This window comes from Doryrhamphus excisus, linkage group LG6, assembly GCF_037039965.1.
Source record: "Doryrhamphus excisus strain RoL-2023G ecotype Guam linkage group LG6, RoL_Dexc_Guam_v1.1, whole genome shotgun sequence".
In the NCBI taxonomy this organism is placed as follows: domain Eukaryota; kingdom Metazoa; phylum Chordata; class Actinopteri; order Syngnathiformes; family Syngnathidae; genus Doryrhamphus; species Doryrhamphus excisus.
The window spans coordinates 20,588,351-20,613,404 of NC_136362.1; the positions used below are offsets into that span (position 1 = coordinate 20,588,351).

The following is a 25,054-nucleotide window of genomic DNA, read 5'->3' on the forward strand; positions in this document are numbered from 1 at the left end:
TGACCTACGACCATTTCCGATGGGTGGACAAGCTTATAGCTCATGATTGGCTTTTGTCAAAGAAAGAGCTACAGTTTCCTCACTGCAAGTAGCGGATTATACACCGGAAATTGCAATGTAACGAACAGCAGGAATTCATCCAGAAGTAAATATGTGTGTTTTCCTTTTTTTAAGGCACCGTTGAAGTACCGGAAGTGTTTCATAAGTACGGATTTAGCAGAAGTATCTAATAATACGTAAACCATAGCCAACCTCAACCACAAATGATAACCTTTTCTCCTTAAAGACAAGGAAGCAAGAACAATTAAGGAGTCTGCTCTTGTTACCTGATCATTACAAGTCTCTGGAGTGGAACTGTTTCTAATTCAGTGCAGTCAGTCAGACACGCAGCATCCATGTCTCCTCACCATGTCTCCTTCCACCACATGCTGTTCTCTGTTAATGGAGATATCACTTCTTTCCTGCTTTTCTCTGTTCTCTCTCTCCTATGTCATTTCCCTCCACTCCTCTATCACTTTCCTTCTTCCACATCGACCTTTTATGTACACTATGTCTTCTTTAAGGTGTGATAAATGGGAGCAAATAACTGACATTACTAGACACTGGGTTTTGCGAGTAGTATTTGTTGTCATGGTGACACATACTATGTACATTTTAAATGTCACTATTATAGCACAGGTAATGATCAGGATTCCAATTGGTATACTGATGGTGCAAGTAGAGGGAAGAAAAGTAAAAAAAAAAAAAAACATAACTGCACAGCCCACTTTGATTTTGCTATTCTCTCTTTTGGTTGTTGTTTTCATCCTACACATTGTTGACATTTTGTGTAGCTGCTCAACAACCCTCAGCCTCTCGTCTGCTGACTCAGCACATCCACTGTAACTAGTTTGTTCCCATGCTCATCAAGATACATAATAACAGCCCTCATAATGCATCTAATTCGCTGTAGAATAATAGTCTACATTACCTTCACTCTGCTTAGAGGCAGTCATGGCATGTCCGAGTGGAAAAAAAAAGCTCTCCTCCCATTTTGTGTGGAAGTGGTACGTTTTTGGCTTCTTACTCTTACTCCTTTTAATTCATTGATAAGAAACAACACCACTAAAAAAATAAAAGTAAAATACTAAGGAAGCATTGGATCAGAAAGCATGTGGGAAGAATGTTTTAAAATAGAACCAGTGGAAGGCTCTACATCAGGGGTCTCAAACGTGCGGCCCGTGGGCCAAATGCGGCCTGCAGGATGCTAGTTTGAGGCCCCTGCCTTAATAGTTTGATATGGATGCAATATGGTTTCATGAACCTGAAGCTGCGTGCACACCGGACACAATTGACGTGTTTTTGCCCCGCCCATACGCAAGCGAACGAGCCCACCTGTTTTGCTTTTTCTCTCATCATCCATAACTGAGATGAAAACACTGAAAAATTGAATTGATTTTCTTTATTTTTGATTTGTTTATTTATTTTTCATCTTATTTTGTGTAGAAAAACAAAAATTAAAATATTTGAGAACAGTGGAATGTTTTATCAGAGCTTTTCTTGTAGAAAATCAAAACCAAAGCAAAGTTTATTCATTTTTCTGTTTTTAATAAATGCGTTTGTTTTTGTTTGTTTTTTTAAACCTGATGCGACCCAGCCTCACCCAGACCGTAGCTCCAGTGGCCCCCAAGTAAATTGACTTTGAGATCCCTGCTCTACATGCAGCAGTCAATACATCTAATTACACTGTTCATCGTCAGGGCATCTTACACCTCAGCAGTGGGACTTTAAAAGTCGTTGTTGATGCCCTGAGGACTAATGTCATGAAGCACACCCCCCCCCCCCCTTTCGCCGCTTAATGCCCAATTTAGCTGTTGTGGTCGATTTCCTTAACACTTATTCCTGTAAATGCATTTCAGATGCTTTAGTGCGTGTCAGTTTTGTAATGTAGTTTTTCATGTAGGTATACGCTTTTTGGCTTGATAATACTTTTTATAAAGTGATTATTTGCTGAAAGAAAAGAAGAAATAACTGTAAAATAGACTGCACCACCATTCATGATTATTATCTTCATATTATTATCATTATTTTGCGTGTTTTGTGAGATCTTTTAAACCTGCAATAAAAGCCTGTTATTTTTGCGATCAGGTTTGGTGCCTGTCTCGCTGAACAATTACTGACACCTAGTGACCAATGTAGAATACTACATTCACAAGTTGAATAGGGATCTTAATAAACTCTACTGTCTTTGTATTTTCATTGTTTAGCCATTTTTATGCAGGAATCACCTGAGATGCTTAATTGGGGCAAATACAATTTGCTTAAATACATTATGCATATTTGAATTATTGAAAAAAAACACAATAGAGAGTGAGCTAGGGATGTTCAAACCATGGTGTAGCAAGGAACGACTGTACATAAGGAAAAGTTGGAAATGTAGGATCCGGTCCCTTAAAGGGGAACTGCACTTTTTGGGGACTTTTGCCCTTCATGGATGTGAAACATGAACACATATTTCTTTCCCTTTTCTGTGCATTATAACATGAGAAAATTAATTAATTTCAGCTAGCTTACAATGCTGTCATTGGGATACGATATAACTTGAGCTTCCTGTCACCTGCAGTGAACGCTGATTGGTCCATCCTGGCCAAATTGCTCCTAAGTTTTGTGCACTTGACCGATAAAATCGATAAAGCCCTCGCCAAATTTGGGCACACTTTGCTCGGGCCAATCAGTGAACTGGAACTGACGGACTGTTTGTGAAAGAAAATAAAGAAGCAAGTTGTAAGCAAGTATTTGAACGTGAAAAGTAGTTATTATAAACTACCTTATGTACTCATAGAGTGTCTATTAGGGATAAGGCGTCCATCACTTATTGGTAAAATGAGGGATTTATTTGCGGTTTGGTGTTTATTCCAGTGGATGACAATGGTACCTGCCGATTATGTGTGGCATGGCGTTTAATAGACGCCACTATGCATTGACTCAATACGTACATTGATGAAATGATGAAATGTAATAGTTGCAGTATGTTGCCATATTTTGATGATTTAATAAAACACTACCAATACTTCTTTCCTTGGCGCAAAAGGAAAGAAATATATGTTCAGATTTCACATAAGGATTGTGAATGATGGGCTTTTATGGGGGTTATCTGTTTTACATTAAAAGCTCCAACTATGCCTGTCTTCTCTGTCTAATTTACCTTTACCTGCTGACTCCAGCAATACTCCACCTTCTGCTCCTTGGATTTCACACCCTCATTTTTTGCTGATCCAGTGTATATGAGCTACTTTCATCCCGGCGGCACATAGGTCTAAAGTCGCACTAGGTCAGACTTTATAGTTGAGGTGTACATATTTGGGCAGCAGTTGGATAATTCCTAATTCGTCTCACGTTTATAAATTGTCATAAATATACAGAATGTGTGTCCGGCCAAGCTAATACCTGATCATTAATAACATTGCATGCAGTCCCTTTTCCATCGTTTAGTAACATTTTGCCTTCCCGGCCAAATATGCAAACCTGGGATGTCCAAAGAGATTTTTGACACTTTATTGGGTCTTGGCAAACACCCTTTTTGGTCTTCCACTATACCTCCTACCTTTAAATGCTCTAAATAGAGCATCCTTCTACCAATATATTCACTATCTCTCCTCTGGACATGACCGATCCATCTCAGTCTGGCCGAAAACTGACTTTATCTCCAAGGCCTCTAACATGTAATGTCCCTCCGATGTACTCCTTCCTGATCCTATCTATCCTGGTCACTCCCAACGAGAACCTCAGCATCCTCATCTCTGCTACCTCCAGTTCTGCTTCCTGTCTTTTCCTCAGTGGCACTGTCTCTAGACCAGGGGTCTCAAACTCAATTTACCTGGGGGCCACTGGAGCTAGGGTCTGGGTGAGACTGGGTCGCAGAAGGGTTTCCAAAAAACCCCCCCAAAAAAACGCATTTATTAAAAACAGAAAAATAAATAAACTTTGCTTTGGTTTCGATTTTCTACAAGAAAAGCTCTGATAAAACATTCCACTGTTCTCAAATATCTTACTTTTTATTTTTCTACACAAAATAAGATGAAAAATAAATAAACAAATCAAGAATAAAGAAAATCAATCAATCAGTAATAAATAAATATAATAATAATAATAATAAAACGGCAAATAATAAAAACTTAAGAAACCACATATAGTTGGTGGGTAGACAAATTATTTTTTCAGATTAAAATGAACAAAGCATTATTAGAGCCCTGTAGACATGACAAAACACGACTATAGTCACATTTATACTCTTTTTATTTACAACATATTGCACAACTGCAGGGTCTTGAGACACACGCTAACTCGCAAACTAGCTAGCGACCTAAACGGTAGCCTCCAAGTTATTTCCTTTAAACTTAAAAAAGCCAAAAACTTACCATTTCCACACGGATAGGGAGGATAACTATTAACAGTTATTTAACCTTTAACATGAACATTAATCAAACGTAATATTTTTTTCTGGGTACATGATACCATACAGCATCCATATCAAACTTGCGCGGGCCGCACTAACATTAAACTTTCATATCAAGGCAAGGGCCTCAAACTAGTGTCCTGCGGGCCGAGTGTTTGAGACCAAACAGCATGGCTGGTCTCACCACAGTTTTGTATACCTTTCCTTTCATTTTAGCTGAAACTCTTCCATCACTCCTGACGCTTTTCTCCACCCGTTCCATCCTGCCTGCACACCCTTCTTCACCTCCTTTTCACAATCTCCATTGTTCTGAACTGTTGACCCCAAATACTTAAAATTCTCCCTGTATCTCTTCTCCCTGTAACCTCACTCTTCCACTTAGGTCCCACACATTCACACAATTCTTGTTGCTGTTGCTGTTCTGCACGGACATCATAGAAACCGAATGAAGGGGAAATTTCAAATAAATTTGACACACCTGGGATTTGTCAGTGCAAAGATAAAACAGTAACAAAGTGTCTCTCAGAAAGAAAATACAAGATTAGCAGACTAATACATTTTAGTGCGCCTCGGGGATGACACTGATTTTCACTTGAGTACCAAAATAGACAAGAATGACAGTAATGTTTTTACAGGACATGACAGGCCAACATCTTGTTTATGGATTCCAGTTATTTCTTCTGCCATATTAGATTTTACGGCGCCCTGGTGGAGACGCTCTTTAAGATTGTCCCGCTAAGTGAATTAGACCCCCATAATGTGCTCCATGATGCTGTAACCACTGCAGATGCTCCGTTAGGTAATGACGCCGCGTTGTTTGCTGTCACTTTCGCACACTTGTTTGGATGCCAAGGGCAGATACCTTGTATGCATAACTGATAGATTGCTTTACAGTGCTAGAAATTATGAAAGCCATTTCAAAGCTATGACGTATGAGCTCTTAATACACAAGAGAAGACCTTGTTGTATTTAAACTTGGTTTAGCTGAAGAGTAAACTACCCCTTTCATTTGCGATGAATAGAAAATGGAATTCTTTACAGATATGACCAGTATTTTGGACTTCCTCGAGACATCCTTTAACTTGCTTAAATTTTTTGTTAGAGAAATAGAAAGATAGAGGAATAAAATACAGATGTTAAATTGTGTGCATTAAAAATGTATGTATTTTTTGGGGGGGGGGGTCTGTCAGTCTGGAGCCCTTGGAATTTCTATATTTTCCTCCCTGTCTGTTTGGCTGTTATTGTATACATTCTGTTTTTATAGCATAATAGTATCCCATTGGGCGGCACGGCGGTCTAGTGGTTAGCGCAGACCTCACAGCTAGGAGACCAGGGTTCAATTCCCACCCTCGGCCATCTCTGTGTGGAGTTTGCATGTTCTCCCTGTGAATGCGTGGGTTTTCTCCAGGTACAACGCTTTCCTCCCACATTCCAAAAACATGCTAGGTTAATTGGCCACTCCAAATTGTCCATAGGTATGAATGTGAGTGTGAATGGTTGTTTGTCTATATGTGCCCTGTGATTGGCTGGCGACCAGTCCAGGGTGTACCCCGCCTCTCGCCCAAAGACAGCTGGAATAGGCTCCAGCACCCCCGCGACCCTCGTGAGGAAAAAGCGGTAGAAAATGAATGAATGAATGAATAGTATCCCATTGAGGACGGCACAGTGGGTAAGTGTTTAGCACATCTGCCTCACAGTCAAGAGATCTGCGTTGAGATCTCCATTCAAACGTCTCTGTGTGGGGTCTGCATGTTCTGTCAGCTGGGATAGGCTCCAGCTCACCCGTGACCCTAATGAGCACCAGGGCTTTACATTAAAAACCAAATCTTTATTAATCTCTTTATTTGAGATTCTCATGTGATGCCACAAAAATGAGATGATATCATTATGGCAGTCTTTTCATTTTACATAGGACAATTTCGGGAAAGTAGTTCTCACCTTAAGGATTCCCCATGGGCAAGTCATTTTTATTTTTAATGTAGAGCCCTGATATAGTATACATAATATGAGTATTATAATATAAATATGCCATTTAAGACGTAAATAAGACCTGTGCTCAAGGGTGTTGCTATAAATGTGTGCCCTGAGTGGAGGACAAACAGGGACAAACTGTGTCAAATGTGTAGTTGACAGAGGAGTATGAAGCGTATAACACCTACCCTTATTGTTCTCCGACCAGAGTTGGAGAACTGTAATAGTACCTCTTCTCAATAAAATCTCATTAGTACTGTATCATTAAATAATGATAATATGTGGTGTATCCTTACATATTATGTCAGATGTCAAAACATCCATTCAGTAAAAAGCTGCCATGTTTTTATTTTTCTGTTGTTACATCTGCTCATTTAAATTATGAATTGTTTGCCGCACATCATTATGAATTGATATGAACTATGCACAGCTTGTTGTGACATCTGCTCACTGCGTTGAGACATGGAGATGTGTTATTGTTCAGTGGATTGAAAGGTCATGTACCGATACCGGAACATTGGAGATTAACAGGGTTTTTGGGTTTTTTTCCCCATGTGTGTGGGCCTCTATCCACATATTAGATTGGGTTGAGGGAAAGTGGGAGGAAGTTTAATCCACACTGTCAGTAATTATGTGTGATGTGATCTGTGGTAATCTCCAGCTCATCTGGTCTGGTTATAATCTCATTTGTGGCGTGGTGCTTTCTTTCTCTTCTGCACCAGAAGGGAGAACTTGGATTTAGAAAGATCAGATGAGTGTTTGTTGGGTTAGGCTCTTGTGTCAATCATATTTGATTGAACTTTGAAAAAAGCCCAAACCTGTGAGAAAACATGCTATAAAGATAGTATTAATGTAAATGACCCTCTTCTACACATTTTTCGGCCCTTTGTATTGAGTTGTGGACTCCTATTGAGCAGCTCCACACAATAACCTCCACAGAAAGTTTTCGAGATCTTCCAGAATCTGCACCTATTTCAGCTGTATTACCTTGGATTTTCAAAATGGTCTGTTTTAATTTATTCCACCCACGGCTCACCTCCGGGCATGCCCACTCCGCTGTGATAGGTCACACTCCCAAGTGGTCCTGAGGACTTTCGGACTACTGCCGAACCCCACTTTCTAATTTTGTCGGTATAGTTGATAATAAATGAATAAAACGTTTGGAGAGCTCCTTGAAAAGTGGTTAGGAGCTACTTGTATCTCATGAGCTACTGGTTTGAGACCCATGACTTAACAACGATGAGCCAATTCAAGAAACAATACAAGCAGTTGATGTTTGCTAAATACAAGGATGAAGAGTCTTGAACCAGTCATGATGTGCTATATATATCACTATATTGACACTTACTATGGTACCCATTATGGCATTGGATGCTCATATCACCTCCTACGAGGTACCAGGTGCATTATTAAAAAAACAACAACCTTAAACTGTATTATGGAAAGCAGGAAGTGAACAAAAGTAACAGTTACTGATTGTAAAAGTACCAGATGGATCGGTAGGATTTCATAAGCTTTGCTTCTTCCTACTCCTTTTGGACATGTGGAACTGGGAACTGATTATGGGATGCACTCAATTGTAATCTGATGCATGTTCAAATGAAATAAAACCATTACCATTACCATAACATGTATGAACTTAAAGAGCGGTAACATAGTTTTTCCACGACATCAGAAATGTGGTCATTACAGGTTTTTTTGCAGGACTACTCATGTTTAAAAAAAACTTTGGTAGAACACTGACTGGTGAAAAAAGACTACTAGGAACTCCAGACATCAGTGAGCTTTATTCACACTCTATTGTACTACACAGACAACTGTTTACTTATACAGGACACTGATAAATTGTTACTTATGGCTTGCGCTTCTGAGTCTTTAACATTACCAAGTAACGTTGGAAAGCCATTGGACGGATAGTCCAGATGTTGGGATGTTTATGGGATGAGCCATCCCCAAATTCTTTCAGGGCTCACACAAAGCTCATTATCTGAAACTTTGGTGTAGTTTAACACGAGGATACAACATTCTAACAACATTTATAGGTCATAAAAATGGAAAAAGCATCATGGGTCCCCTCTCAATAGTTGCCATGGGATGTTTATTCACTAAACTGCCGGGCATGTTTTTGACGGGGTGTTTATTTAGGGAGCGGCATTATTTAAGCGGCATATGGAGGACTATATGAGACATGGTGTGTGTTGTAGAGTGGAGGCTATGATTTAGGTTTGTGTGGGTGTCGCCTGTATACTCACTACTGTATACCTGATTAGTATGCAGAAATTATACATCACCATAACCTCCGATGAGGGAAACTTTGAAAATGCATATCGAATGCTTCTGCCTTTGCGGTTTATAGTGCCTCCATTTTTTTTTTGCTTCAATGTTTAATAAACAAGGACACACATTTTGTGTTTCTGCATTGGAAAGTACTGCAAGTTAGCTCAGGAGATGGTGAGCGTTTAATTTGTGGCAAAATAAGCCATTTTGTTCTTATTTAGTTTTATTTTTTTGAAATGATTGTGTGCTCTGTGAACTGAGGATTTAAATTGGAGCTGTAAATAAAAGTAATCCGACACAAATCAATATTGTTTCAACCAGCTTCTCCACTTCTGAAGACATTATTAAAAAAAAAGAAAGAAAAAAAAGGAGATCAATCACAAAGGAGAGACTGGAGACTGTCACGGAAGGGTTGATGTTTCCCTTCCTTTTAGATGACACGATGTGCAGTGGAAAGAAACATGTGAATTACAAAAACAATCCTTGCAATCCTTGCTTTAAATTGAAATGTGCATTGGAGTAAAACGTTAAACAGGAAAAGAAGAGATTAATATCATCCTGTCTTTTTTTCCCCTCCCACTTTCCACAGTCAACAAGCACAAACCGTGGATAGAAGCCTCTTACCATGGTGTCATCACAGAGAACATGGACACCGTGCTGCTGGACCCTCCGCTTGTAGCTCTTGACAAGGATGCTCCGGTCCCATTTGCAGGTAGGGAACATGCAAATAAATGTATGTATGCAACCTGTGGAGTGGAACCTCTGAAGTCCATGACACGGCAACTGATTTCCATTGACAAAACCACAAATCTATTCCATGGTAGAACGTTGACTAGGCCACTCCAAAGTCTTCATCTATTCAGAGGTGGACTTGCTGGTGTGTTTTGGATCATTGTCCTGCTGCAGAACCCAAGTTGGTTTCAGCAAGAGGTCACCAAAAGATGGCCGGATATTCTCCTTCAGGATTTTTAGGTAGACAGCAGAATTCATGGTTCCATTTATCACAACAAGCATTCCAGGTCCCGAAGCAGCAAAACCGCCCTAGACCATCACACTACCTCCACCATATTTTACTGTTGGTATGATATTTTTGTCTGAAATGGGGATTACATTCATGCCCAAAGGTCTTTGGAGATCATCAAAGTTTCTGGCAAAACTGAGATGAGCCTTAATGTTCTTTTTGATCAGCAGTGGTATTGGTCTTGGAACTCTGCCATGCAGGCCGTTTTTGCCCAGTGTCCTTCTTATGGTGGAGTCATCAACACTGACCTTAACTGAGACAAGCGATGCCTCTAGTTCTTTGCATATTGTTGTGGGGTCTTTTGTGACCCCATGGGTGAGTCGTCGCTGCACTCTTCAGGTAATTTTGGTTGACCGGCAACTCCCGGGAAGCTCCCCACATGTTTTTGCCATTTGTGGATCATGGTTCTCGCTGTGGTTTACTGGAGTCCCAAAGCTTTGGAAATGGCATTATAACACTGATACACTTAATTAATCTTAGTGAAGTTAGGTTTGAATTTGTTTCCCCTTTAATAATAAATGCAGTTTGCTTTTAGTTGACCCTAGGCCGCACTTTGGACATCGTGCTATAGATTTTACAGATAAGTTGCTCAACCACATGCACACACACACACACACATTGCTTTACTATTCTTAGCTTCATAGAGCTTGAATTGCACTCGTCACATTGGCATATGATTTATTGACATGGTTAAATTAAATGGATTAGTTTTGGAAGTTGGGAAGTTGGAAGTTCTCAGCTCAGGGGCACCTCAGTTTCTGCTCATTTGCTCCATCGGCCCCTGTATCTATTGCAGGAATTGAACCTGTGACCGCTCGCAGGCTGCAATCTTGACCACTCATGCATAAATATTACTTAATGCAGATCAAATACATTATACAATAAAATAAAAAGTCATACTTGCTCAATACATGTACTGTATGTAGGCGTCGGCAACTTAAGTATCTGCACTTTTGACCCACTTCGAGCTTCTAATACAAGTGCTATGGTTCAAATAGGGGGCATATATGGAGAACATTTATGTATTTCTTAACATAAGCAATATTTACAACAGGGGTCTCAAACTCAATTTACTTGGGGGCCACTGGAGCTTGGGTCTGGGTGAGACTGGGCCGCATCAGGTTTTCCAAAAAAAAACCCCAAAAAACGCATTTATTAAAAACAAACATTTTTTAAAAACTTTGCTTTGGTTCCAATTTTCTACAAGAAAAGCTCTGATAAAACATTCCACTGTTATCAGATATCTTACTTTTTATTTTTCTACACAAAATAAGATGAAAAATAAATAAACAAATCAAGAATAAAGAAAATCAATCAATCAGTAATAAATAAATATAATAATAATAAAACTGAAGAAACCACATATAGTTGGTGGGTAGACAAATTATTTTTTTCAGATTAAAATGAACAAAGCATTATTAGAGCCCTGTAGACATGACAAAACACGACTATAGTCACATTTATACTTTTTATTTACAACATATTGCGCAACTGCAGGGTCTTGAGACACATGCTAACTCGCAAACTAGAGAGCTAGCGGCCTAAACGGTAGCCTTCAAGTTATTTCCTTTAAACTTAAATAGCCAAAAACTTACCACTTCCACACGGATAGGGAGGATAACTATTAACAGTTATTTAACCTTTAACATGAACATTAATCAAACGTAATAATTTTTTCTGGGTACATGATACCATACAGCATCCATATCAAACTTGCGTGGGCCGCACTAACATTAAACTTTCATATCAAGGTGGGGGCCTCAAACTAGTGTCCTGCGGGCCGCATTTGGCCCGTGGGCCGTGTGTTTGAGACCCCTGATTTACAATATATGTCTGTGTGCTCTTTCATTACCTTTTATTACCTTTTATAAACAGGGTGTTGTCACGACATTGAGGGTGTCCTCTGCTATTTGCGGATGATGTGGTCCTGATAGCCTCCTCAGACTGAGACCTTTAGCTATTTGCTAAGTGTGAAGTGTGAAGAATCTGGGATCAGACTTGCTATGGTTCTCATAGCAAGGTATGATTGCGCATCTTCCGTTTGGTAGTGAGATCTTCAAGTATCTCAGGACCTTGTTCACTAGTGAGAGAATACCAAGAATACCGGAACGTGAGATCGACAAGCCGATGGGCGCAGCGCCTACAACAGGGGTCTCAAACACACAGCCCGTGGGCCAAATGTGGCCCGCAGGACACTAGTTTGAGGCCCCCGCCTTGATATGAAAGTTTAATGTTAGTGCGGCCCGCGCAAGTTTGATATGGATGCTGTATGGTATCATGTACCCAGAAAAAATTATTACGTTTGATTAATGTTCATGTTAAAGGTTAAATAACTGTTAATAGTTATCATCCCTATCCGTGTGGAAGTGGTAAGTTTTTGGCTATTTAAGTTTAAAGGAAATAACTTGAAGGCTACCGTTTAGGTGGCTAGCTCTCTAGTTTGCGAGTTAGCATGTGTCTCAAGACCCTGCAGTTGCGCAATATGTTGTAAATAAAAAGAGTATAAATGTGACTATAGTCGTGTTTTGTCATGTCTACAGGGCTCTAATAATGCTTTGTTCATTTTAATCTGAAAAAAATAATTTGTCTACCCACCGACTATATGTGGTTTCTTAAGTTTTTATTATTTGACGTTTTATGATTATTATTATTATATTTATTTATTACTGATTGATTGATTTTCTTTATTCTTGATTTATTTTTCATCTTATTTTGTGCAGAAAAATAAAAAGTAAGATATTTGAGAACAGTGGAATGTTTTATCAGAGCTTTTCTTGTAGAAAATCGGAACCAAAGCACTGAAAAAGTTTGTATATTTTTCTGTTTTTAATAAATGCGTTTTTTTTTTTTTAAAAAAAACCTGATGCGGCCCAGCCTTGCCCAGAGCCTAGCTCCAGTGGCCCCCAGGTAAATTGAGTACAATAATACGGTCACTGTACCGGACAGTAAAAGATAGGGTAAGGAGTTCGTTCATCCAGCAGGAGCTCACAGTAGAGCTGCTCCTCCTTTGCATTTAGAGGAGCCATTTGAGGTGAGTCGAGCATCCTGTCTGGTTGTCTCCTGGATGCCTTCCTGGTGGGGGTTTCAGGCAGGGCCAGCTGGGAGGAGGCCCTGGGGTAAACAGACGCACGCTGGAGGGATTATATCTCCCATCTGGCTCAGGAATACCTTGGTGTCATCCTGGGAGAACTGGAAGAGGAAGTTTGGCTTCCCTACTGAGACTGCTGGCCCCACGACCCGGATCCGGATAAAAGGAAGAAAACGGATAAATGGATGGGCCCCACCGTACCTACGTTCCATCTTCATCTCTGAATAAAAACATTTTTTTAAAAGGACATTTTAAATCAGCATACTGATATACGGTAGATTTTGTTGCCTTGCAGCATGGCAGACTTCCAATATGCCACCGAATGTGTTAACATGTAATAATGACAGGAGAACATAATTATGAAACTCATAGGCAGATGATGCTTTCAGATGTTGATTATGTCGTCTCGCAAGAGGCAACCATGCGAATATAGCAAAGCTGACAGTGACGGCAATGAGACGAAGATCGCTGTTGTAATTAGATCAATTATTCCGAGACTCAAAGGCAAACAAAGACTCTTTTTGGCAGTTAGCGCCTAAACCGCTCATTGTGGCAAAAATGGTTTCTATTAAGCCAACGATGGAAGATGGATATTTGACTTTGTGTTTCTCTCATATTTTTGTTGTAATGCAGAAGACATTATTTAGTCTTTTATTATGCCGTGTCTGAGCTGCTCTTTCAAAATGGCTGACCTTGGGGAGTGTAAAACCGCTTGCATAATTGTCCTTACATGCTTTACCTCCAAACAAAATTATACTTTTGATACAAAATATCAGTCAAATAGCTTAACTTGCAGACTGAAAAACAACACTCGGGAGCTTTAAACGGCAAATACACAAAAAGTTTGCCCCCCCCCCATATGATTAACACATGTTGTCTGAATGGTGAAGGTCACTTCTGGGGAAATATCTTGAGAGGAGCTGCAGAGCTGTGCCGTTGTCAATGAAACCCTCACAATAACCACCGAGGAGACTAAAGAAAAATGGCATCAAACCCGATCCCCTTCCTGACCTATCTCTGTTTACAATTGTCCACAGACAGACAAACACCCAGGCTTTTCCACTCGTGGATTCCCAGTCAACTCTTTATCTCACTCCTTTCTCCTTCTCCTGCATCCATTCTCTCGTATACCAAATGCCACATTTCTTCTATCCTCTCCTTTCTTCCCCACCTCAACAACTTGTTCCAAGTGAGCTCCTGTGTGTGGTGTTCACTTGAGCATTACAGACACTCGCATCAATCCTGGTTTTGTTTTACTGCAGAGGTGTGGCCTGTCCTTCTGGCTCCACATTAATTGCAAGGAACAAAAACACAGACAAGCATTGTTCACTTGACTTACCTCCCCTCTCATTCTTACGCATTTTATTAGTACAACTTTTCCTTTTTTAAAGGTTTAACCAGGGCTCTACATTAAAAACATCATTATTATTCATTATTATCATTTCTTGTGGTTGTTTTCCTACATAGATCATGATTAAATAGATCAAATTGTGTAGATCAGGGGTTTCAAACTCAATTTACCTGGGGGCCACTGGAGTTAGGGTCAGGTTTTCCAAAAAAAACAAAAAAACGCATTTATTAAAAACAGAAAAATATACAAACTTTTTCAGTGCTTTGGTTCCGATTTTCTACAAGAAAAGCTCTGATAAAACATTCCACTGTTCTCAAATATCTTAATTTTTATTTTTCTGCACAAAATAAGATGAAAAATAAATAAACAAATCAAGAATAAAGAAAATCAATCAATCAGTAATAAATAAATAAATATAATAATAATAATAAAAAGGCAAATAATAAAAACTTAAGAAACCACATATAGTTGGTGGGTAGACAAATTATTTTTTCAGATTAAAATGAACAAAGCATTATTAGAGCCCTGTAGACATGACAAAACACGACTATAGTCACATTTATACTCTTTTTATTTACAACATATTGCGCAACTGCAGGGTCTTGAGACACATGCTAACTCGCAAACTAGAGTACTAGCGACCTAAACGGTAGCCTTCAAGTTATTTCCTTTAAACTTAAATAGCCAAAAACTTACCACTTCCACACGGATAGGGGGGGTAACTATTAACAGTTATTTAACCTTTAACATGAACATTAATCAAACGTAATCATTTTTTTCTGGGTACATGATACCATACAGCATCCATATCAAACTTGCGCGGGCCGCACTAACATTAAACTTTCATATCAAGGCGGGGGCCTCAAACTAGTGTCCTGCGGGCCACATGTGGCCCGCGGGCTGCATGTTCGAGACCCCTGGTGTAGATGTATGTTAACATGGCATGCCATACTACCTTACACATGGTAGTCGTAGTAAGCAGTGATATTTATAAGTTGTGCACCACAATGAAACATTATTGAATAGACACATTTGTGTACTAGTAAAGTGTTTTTAATCCAGAAAAAAATGCTGAATGGTCAAACAATAATTTGTGAAGCAAAGGTGAGAAAAATCCACAGAGAAATGGAAGCGCTAGATTTTGTAGCTTGTGCAAAATCTGCACTTGGTATTGGATCTAATCGGTGGTGTTTCATTGTGACCACTTCAAATTGTCACAGCAATGTGATTCACTCACCTGTGCCATCATTTGATTTGCTGCCGCTAATAAAATACTTGTTTAGGAGGCACTGGTTCATCACTTTTCGCTGTTTTCCTTCACAAGTTGTTGAAGAATTAGACCATGTTGGCAGGGACGCCATGATAGATGTTTTCCTAGTCAACCATCACTGATTGGTTGATCGCGAACAAGAACGGGTGTGGGTAAAACGTGGACTGTGGACTGCGGTCAAATAAAGGATTCTGATTGGTCCATTTCAAGATTTGCAAGGATTGGTTTGCAAATTACCACCGGAATTACGCAGTCCGTGTTTTACCAACACCCAACAAGAACCGCTTTTAAAAAAACTCTTGGCAGTATGGCATGCCAAAGTGCACTTGCCCCACGGGAATATCACTGATTGGATTTACTTGCCCCATTTTTTGACTCATGCTTTGTCCATTGCCCGACCCCCCCATGTTTCATTTCAACTGCCTACAGTGGCCCTAACTTAAAGAATATGTGTAGGGAGAAATTATTACTCCATGCCACAAAGGCATCCTTCATCCTCCGTGCCCACACCTCATGCAAAGGTGTGTGGGTCGAGGCCTGTGCACCGAGCAAGCCCTCTCAATCACATTAACATGAGGGATGGTTGCAGTGGACTGGAGGTTGCTGTGAAAAAACCTGTTTCATCTGCCTATGCTTTATCTCAGCACCACAGTCAACAGGCACACGTTCCCCCCATTTGTCATGGTACCAGAATAATGTGCCGTGGTGCACTATTTCCTCATGGTAATGGACTAAAAGTAGCTGGAGAGGAAAATGTGGAACAGACATATGGGCAACAAAATAATGTGAGCATCTTCAGAAGTAGTTTCCAAAAAGGAACATGGATAGTTATTCCGATGCATGCAATGCAATTTTCTAGGCCAGTTCCCATTTGGGATTTTTTTTTTCATCGAAGGAAATTGCTCAATGTTCTGAAACATGTTTTCCAATCATAATATTTCAGAATTCATGTAATGGCTTTGCATGAGCTCATGGCTCTGTCCTCTTTCTGAACATTGTGCAATTGCGGCAGTAATGCATCACAGTATTGCAATATGGCAGAATACAGTTCAAATACTGTATTGACCCAAATATAAGATAATATTGTTTCCCCATAGACAAAACACAGGTCAAAGTTGCATATATATATATATATATATATATATATATATATATATATATATATATATATATATTCTTTCTCTTCTCTAAATGTTACTCATTATTCTGTTTGCTTGTTTGTCGGTAGCCATAGAAAAAACTATTGTTGATCAGGATTACATTAACTTTTGGGAAAAAAAAAAACCTGTCTACATTGGTGGCACTACTGAATCTAATTCAGTTGTAAATTCAATGAAATGTGACATAGTACAACAAAAGTGTCTGATTATAAATATAAGTGGGAATGGTATTTTAATAGTGATCATTCTACTGTCTTGTCATTTCTGCTGGAATCTCTGATTGACTGATATGAGAAACGTAAGAATACCACCTTAATACCCTTGCAACTATAAATTGGTAGAGGTACCTAGGCTAATCATACATAAATATAGAGATAATATCATTGTTATTATCATTAATCATCATTACTTTACAAAAAAATAGTAATAATGGACAGCAAGACAGTTTGCAACAATTGGTTGTTGATGATAAAACAAAGAAAGGTGGTGATTTAAAATACTCATTTAAAAACATTATCTACATACCTCAAAATACAACAACCATTAAAATAAAATACAATGCAAACAAACAACCCAGATTAGGCACAGCAAGTGAAGACTGGGTCTGGAGCTGGTCATCGGTAAAACCTTGCTTTTTAATGCACAAGACTAGACACACACAAACTAATAAACACATCTAAAAACCTCAGGTAGGGCTTAACAAGAAGAAACTGATGTTTGGGTTGGTCACCTGTTCAGACACAGTCTCAAGTTCTTGTTTTTTTAATGCACAGGATTAGACACATGCAATCCAGAAAATCATATGTAAATGTTGCAAAAAAGGTGGGCTAATAAATTGACAACAAAAGCACAAATACTGCGGATTTCAGAAAAAAACAGATGGAATGATACAGCACTCTACGAGAAGCAATGAAGTCTGTAAAATTAAATAATAATAAAAAAATCCAAAAATTGTTAACTATAATGATGAAAATTGTATTATTAATGATGATTATAATGATGGTAATAATGATAAAGATTATAACAATAATGATCATGATAATAACAATAATAATATTAAAATGATAATAACAGGGGAAAACAAGACAGTGGCATGAACATGATTATATCTTGCAAAAAGGGGTAGGCATTTATAAGCTTTTGCTTCAGCCTACTCCTTTTGGGCTTGTTATCAGATAGTTGAATACAACTGTAAATAATGGAGTTATATTTTGATTGGTGTGGGAGATGCACTGTGGTGTTTCGTGTATTTGCCCAAATAAATATAATAATAATAAAAAAAAGTAATTATCACTGATCTGCTGCCCTCTTTAAGGTGACTCTTCAACCTTTCCCAAAACAAAGTGAGTGTGGTCTGATTGACACAAAGATTTTCATTGGTTGTTTTGCTAAAGTAGAAGGGTTACTGTAAAAGTGATAGCTAGTTAATTGCCCGTAGAGTTAATGGCAAACATATTGGCTTTAAACTTACAACATATTTTGCATATGTGTTGTGAGTGTCAGTGAAGAAGAGGAAGAAAGTGGTGGCTCTACCTCCGCAGAATTTATAATCATACATCATCCATAGTAACATTTTTAATAATTTATTAGTTTCATTTGTTTTGAGTCCATATTTTTGTGTTAGATTAAATAATTTGTCTTTATCTGCCATTTTAGGTCCATGGTGTATAAAAAGAAGTTAATCAACAATTTGAGTCTGTTTTTTGTTTGTTATTCCGGAAGTGCAGTCTGATATTTTAGAGATTTATGCTGCAGTATTTATGGATCTAACAAAATCCAATTGATACAATTAATTACAATATCTTCATTAACAAAATAGTACTTTTGAAGTGAGAGGGTTAGTTTTAAACAAAGAAACCAGGAAAATATACATCTGTTTGCTTAAATGTATCATGTGGCGTACCTCACAGGTCAATACTGGAACCAAAACTGTTCTTTCTCTCTCTCAATACTACTATATCCCAAAACAAAAATATTGTTATTTGAGTTGATTTTATATTGTCTGTATTGGGGGCGGCCTGGAGGGGTCAGAAAAGCTGTCAGCATCTGCTGTGACCACCGGTTGCCCCTGTACATACCGATCCAGTGTCGGGCGACATGTCGGATGATTGTGCTGCCCATGCAAACACCGGGATGTTCTGCGCTTCCGGGAATTTTTCAGCATGGGACAGCACAATATCATGCTCCAAAATGAGTTGATGGTCATGGATGAATGACACCGCAATGGCCCTACAACAGGGGTCTCAAACTTAATTTACCTGGGGGCCACTGGAGCTAGGGTCTGGGCGAGGCTGGGCCGCATCAGGTTTTACAAAAAAAAAAAAAACGCATTTATTAAAAACAGAAAAATTAATAAACTTTGTTTTGGTTCCGATTTTCTACAAGAAAAGCTCTGATAAAACATTCCACTGTTCTCAAATATCTTACTTTTAATTTTTCTACGCAAAGTAAGATCAAGAATAAAGAAAATCAATCAATCAGTAATAAATAAATAATAATAATAAAACGGCAAATAATAAAAACTTAAGAAACCACATATAGTTGGTGGGTAGACAAATTATTTTTTCAGATTAAAATGAACAAAGCATTATTAGAGCCCTGTAGACATGACAAAACACGACTATAGTCACATTTATACTCTTTTTATTTACAACATATTGCGCAACTGCAGGGTCTTGTGACACATGCTAACTCGCAAACTAGAGAGATAGCGACCTAAACGGTAGCCTCCAAGTTATTTCCTTTAAACTTAAAAAGCCAAAAACTTACCACTTCCACACGGATAGGGAGGATAATTATTAACAGTTATTTAACCTTTAACATGAACATTAATCAAACGTAATAATTTTTTCTGGGTACATGATACCATACAGCATCCATATCAAACTTGTGCGGGCCGCACTAACATTAAACTTTCATATCAAGGCGGGGGCCTCAAACTAGTGTCCTGCGGGCCACATTTGGCCCACAGGCCGCGTGTTTGAGACCCCTGGCCTACAGTATCTCTTTGCATTCGAAATGCCATCAAAACAGTAAAATGCACCTGTGTTGTGGATGGAGTGGCCTCTGGTGGCAGTGGGGTTATGGGTTGGGTAGGTGAGGTTGTAATGGACAACAAACACGGGTGCATTTTATTGATGGCATTTTGAAAATAGCGAGCATGTTTGGAATGATATGGTATTTGAGGCAAATGGTGTGACCTGGACCACCTCAGATGCATTTAAACTGCACATTTTGGAGTAGCCTTTTATTGTGGCCAAACTAAGGCACACCTGTGCGGTCATAACGTTGAACGATGAATGCTCACTAACACACTTAGACTTAGACAAGTTTCTAAACAATATTTGAGAGAGAGAGAGAGAGAGAGAGAGAGGCCTTTTGCGTCCATAGAAAAACTTTTTGTTTTTTGAGTTCAGCTCAAATAAAATGGTAGCAAAAAAAGAAAGTGTTGCGTTCATATATTTTTTGAGTGTATGTCAAATATACTACTGAAGTATTACATTGTTTGTACTCACTCATTATCAAACAATGTTTCTGTCAAGTACTAAAGTACTGTATATACATTCATTATGAAAGTATATAATGTATTTATACAGTATTTATTCCCAAAACATATTTGTCTGTATGTCCTGCGATTGGCTGGCGACCAGCCTCGCACCCAAAATCAGCTGGGATAGGCTCCAGCATAACCCCGTGACCCTCATGGGGATTATGTAAACTGGTCAATATCAATATCAATCAATATCAATTGATTGATACGTGACTGGCTGCACGGTGACCGAGTGGTTAGCACGCAGGCTACACAGCTAGTAGACCTGAGTTCGGTCATCTCTGTGTGGAGTTTGCATGCCCTCCCCGTGCATGCGTTCCAAAAACATGCTAGGTTAATTAGCGACTCCAAATTGTCCATAGGTATGAATGTGAGTGTGAATGGTTGTTTGTCTATATGTGCCCTGTGATTGGCCAGTCCAACCTGCCTCTCACCCAAAGTCAGCTGGGATAGGCTCCAGCACCCCGGCAATGAATGATACGGGACAGAGACTTGGTAGGATTAAATAAGCTTTGCTTCTTCCTTCTCCATTTTGGACATTTTGCAATTGTGATTTGTAACATGCAACATATTCAAATGTAACAAGTATGCATGTTCCAGATAAATGATAGCATTACCACGGCACCGCATGGTATTTGCACTAACTTTTATTGTGTGTTATTGGCCTTGTAACATGTCACCGGCATCTGACACATTATGAAAGCAGCCCAGCAGCTGTAACTCTCCATCAACGTCTCTGCTGGGTGCTTTCAGCCGCAGTGCTGTGAGTGTAGACCTGTTCTGTCTATCATGGTATGGTACAAAAGAGAGGTAGAAAGGAGATGAAAGACAAGAACGGTTTCAGCTATGGCATAAGGTCATTAGCCATCAAATTAGAGGAGTGAAGTGACCAGGCAGGTGTCCGTCTGCTCGGCAGGGGAGGTGGAAATGTGTCTTTGTCCGCCTCGTTTGTTCCTTCCCTGCATGTCCTCTTTGCCTTTGTGGAGCCGTCGCAGCTCTGTGGCCAGCACTCTTGAGTTTGTGAGTTAATGGCGAGGGAGGTCTGCAAAGAGAGAGAGAGATGCACAACATCACACAGTCTGTATGCTCTTTTAAGGGCTGACTTCAATCTACAAACCATAAAAATAGCTGCAGCATTCCTGGAACACTGTGGCTGCATTTACACTAAAAGGCCTGTGACTTGGATGAAAAAGTAAGGAAGTTTGATGATTGTGTTGTGCATTAAAAGGGTTTCATCTCGAAGCTTTCCAATGTGTATGTGCGTGTCATTCAAACGGAAGGTTCCGGCTGAAATAAAAGCTATGTAGGATGAATACATACGTATCTATTCATCAGTGCTCATGTCAAACAAAAAAAAAAAAATTGACCATGCAAAATAATAATTTTTGAACCAGAATTACTTTCCATAAAATTCATTAACCAATCAATCATGTTCAGTACTTTAAGCTAATCCAATCCAATCCACTTTATTTATACAGCACATTTTATAAACAGAGTTTCCAAAATGCTGCATAGACTAGTAAAATAAAAAATAAAATAAAAATAAATAAACTAAAATACAATAAATACAATAAATAAATAAAGGTACAAATTGAATTGAATCCAAAACAAAAAGATCAAATAAGAAATAAAATAGTAAAATAGATATTAAAATAATATAAAAACAAGAAGCAAAGCAATAAAAGTAAAAAACATAAATCCAATTAAAATAAAATGAAAGAACTAAAAGACACATACGACCATACGACTCACTCCGAGTTAAAAGCCAGAAAATAAAAGTGGGTTTTAAGACGAGACTTAAAGCTTTCGATGTTGGGGGCCTTTTTTACTTGGCCTTAATGTCTGTTTAATGAAGATTAAATAAGGTTTATATTTTAAATTTAATAATTTGTCTTTATCTGCCATTTTAAGTCCATGGCGTATAAAAAGAAGTTAAGTTTTGAGAGTGTCTAAGAAATAATACTATATTCAATTATTACATTAGAGGGAGTGGGGGCGTCCAAGAAAGCAAATTACCCTCAGTATTTTATAGATGGTAATGCCAAACATGATAATATGAATGCGGTTTTTGAAACGTTCAAACTATGTCTCTCCTCTCATTTTAATTTCTCCGTCTATACAAGACCTAAGAAGAGGACATTGTAAAATATAATTTGATGAAATGACTGTAATGGGGGAAGACTGTAACATTTTATCCTCCAAATGTTAATTAAATTCAGACTTACCCAAATGAAATGTCAAAGAAAAGCACATCTACCTCAGAGGTGAAAATATATTCAAAAATGAATCAAATGAGTTTTTGTTCCATGATGGCCCTCATATTCTTTTTGTGTAGTGATAATGATTATAGCCAAATGAGCCTGTTCCAGGAGAAGAGAGTTTATGAAACAGTCTGCTTAAATGAGCAAAGGCTTGATTACCTTTCATTTGTGGCTGCCGATTTTATACTCTATTGAGGATTTGATGTAAATCTTTTTTCTGTTTAGTGCCCTTCTTTTCTAGAGGCTGCGTGTAAACCAGGGGTCTCAAACACGCGGCCCGCGGGCCAAATGTGGCCCGCAGGACACTAGTTTGAGGCCCCCGCCTTGATATGAAAGTTTAATGTGGATGCTGTGTGGTATCATGTACACAGAAAGAAATATTACATTTGATTAATGTTCATGTTAAAGGTTAAATAACTGTTAATAGTTATCCTCCCTATCCGTGTGGAAGTGGTACGTTTTTGGCTATTTAAGTTTAAAGGAAATAACTTGAAGGCTACCGTTTAGGTCGCTAGCTCTCTAGTTTGCGAGTTAGCATGTGTCTCAAGACCCTGCAGTTGCGCAATATGTTGTAAATAAAAAGAGTATAAATGTGACTATAGTCGTTTTTTGTCATGTCTACAGGGCTCTAATAATGCTTTGTTCATTTTAATCTGAAAAAAATCATTTGTCTACCCACCAACTATATGTGGTTTCTTAAGTTTTTATTATTTGCCCTTTTATTATTATTATTATATTTATTTATTTATTACTGATTGATTGACTTTCTTTATTCCTGAATTACTTTTCATCTTATTTTGTGTAGAAAAATAAAAAGTAAGATAAGATATTTTCTACAAGATATTTCTTGTAGAAAATCGAAACCAAAGCAAAGTATGTTAATTTTTCTGTTTTTAATAAATGCGTTTTTTTTTTTTTTTTTGGAAAACCTGATGCGGCCCAGTCTCACCCAGACCCGAGCTCCAGTGGCCCCCAAGTAAATTGAGTTTGAGACCCCTGGTATAAACATAACAATAATATATATATGGGTATTCCAAAAGTAAACTATTGCATTCACAATACATAATGTTGCATTACTGTTGTAGGAGTAATATCAGAGAGAGAATAATTAAGTCATAAAACCCCGGTGCCCTTTTCTAGCCCATTTAAAAGATAAACTACAATAACAAGAGTCTCAACAAGAGCTGTAAGTGTTTGCCAGCCACAATGTGAGCTACATTTGTTGAAATGTCATGTGGCTAACGGCCTCACGGTGACATCCTGCACATCATTAACTTAACTACAGTGTCGTACGGGATCCCTGTGAATGGAAGCCACTGTACGGCAACAGCTTTTTTCTGCCTTTAATTAATATGAGTCATTTTTGCATGGCCAGAGATGTGAGTGAATGAGTTGGAGTGAGCATCAGTGGCCGTCACACTTATTGCAGTTAGTGGCGCCTATCTGGTTTGCACAGAATGCTGGCGAGTTCCAGAAGCTCCCAGAGCAAACTGTAATGGAGACAAATAGAAATGCTGCAGTTCTACTTTACATGGGATCACATGCTATGTACTGTGTATGCTGTATTTTCACACTTTTTGTCCTGTCTTGGCTGGTCCTGCGACGCTCTTCAAATATCACCGCTTTACTCTATTACGCTTTTTAAAATATACATTCATTCATAAATCATGCTGTTCTGTGGTTGAATACAGCCTATTATTACTCAAAATATATGCATATTGAACAAATTGTGGCCTGCACAGCGTTCAAGTGGTTAGCACGCAGACGTCACAGCTAGGAGACGAGGGTTCAATTCCACCCTCGGCCATCTCTGTGTGGAGTTTGCATGTTCTCCCCGTGCATGCGTGGGTTTTCTCCGGGTACTCCGGTTTCCTCCCACATTCCAAAAACATGCTAGGTTAATTAGCCACTCCAAATTGTCCATAGGTATGAATGTGAGTGTGAATGGTTGTTTGTCTATATGTGCCCTGTGATTGGCTGGCCACCAGTCCAGGGTGTACCCCGCCTCTCGCCCGAAGACAGCTGGGATAGGCTCCAGCACCCCCTACAATCCTCAGTAGAAAATGAATGAATGAACAAATTGTACATTTTTTGCCTCAATTAAGCATTTTCAAGCACAAAAAGGGCAAAATGAACTGAAATACATATACAAGGCATTCAGAATATGCATTCAAATATTCTGTAATTGATATTTGGTTACTAGGTGTCAGTAATGTTACTGTAATTTTCAGACTTGATTTCTGGAGCAACAGACTTTTATTGCAGATGTGAATCATTCATTCATTTTCTATCCCAGCTGTCTACGGGCGAGAGGCGGGGTACACCCTGGACTGGTGGCCAGCCAATCACAGGGCACATATAGACAAACAACCATTCACACTCACATTCATACCTATGGACAATTTGGAGTGGCCAATTAACCTAGCATGTTTTTGGAATGTGGAAGGGAACAAAGTACCCGGAGAACATGCAAACTCCACACAGAGATGCTCGAGGGGGGAATGGAACCCGGGTCTCCTCGCTGTGGGGCCTGCGTCCTAATAACCCACTAATAACCTCATAATAAGCCACACCGAGCTAAAACGTAACCCTCATGCTTGAATTGTTTTTTTAATCTTGGGTAATAGAAGTGTAAAGGTGACTATAGGGGTGTTACTTCATGTCTAGAGG

The 25,054-nt window shown here is 38.8% G+C and overlaps 1 protein-coding gene across 1 annotated transcript in view; it reads left to right on the plus strand.

Moving 5' to 3' along the window:
• Positions 1–25,054, plus strand: part of clstn2a (calsyntenin 2a) — a 174,558-nt gene that overhangs the window by 70,924 nt on the left and 78,580 nt on the right. The window contains exon 2 of the mRNA XM_058069210.2: positions 9,273–9,395. Within this exon, the coding sequence (XP_057925193.2) occupies positions 9,273–9,395 (123 nt within the window). The remainder of the gene's footprint in view (positions 1–9,272; positions 9,396–25,054) is intronic.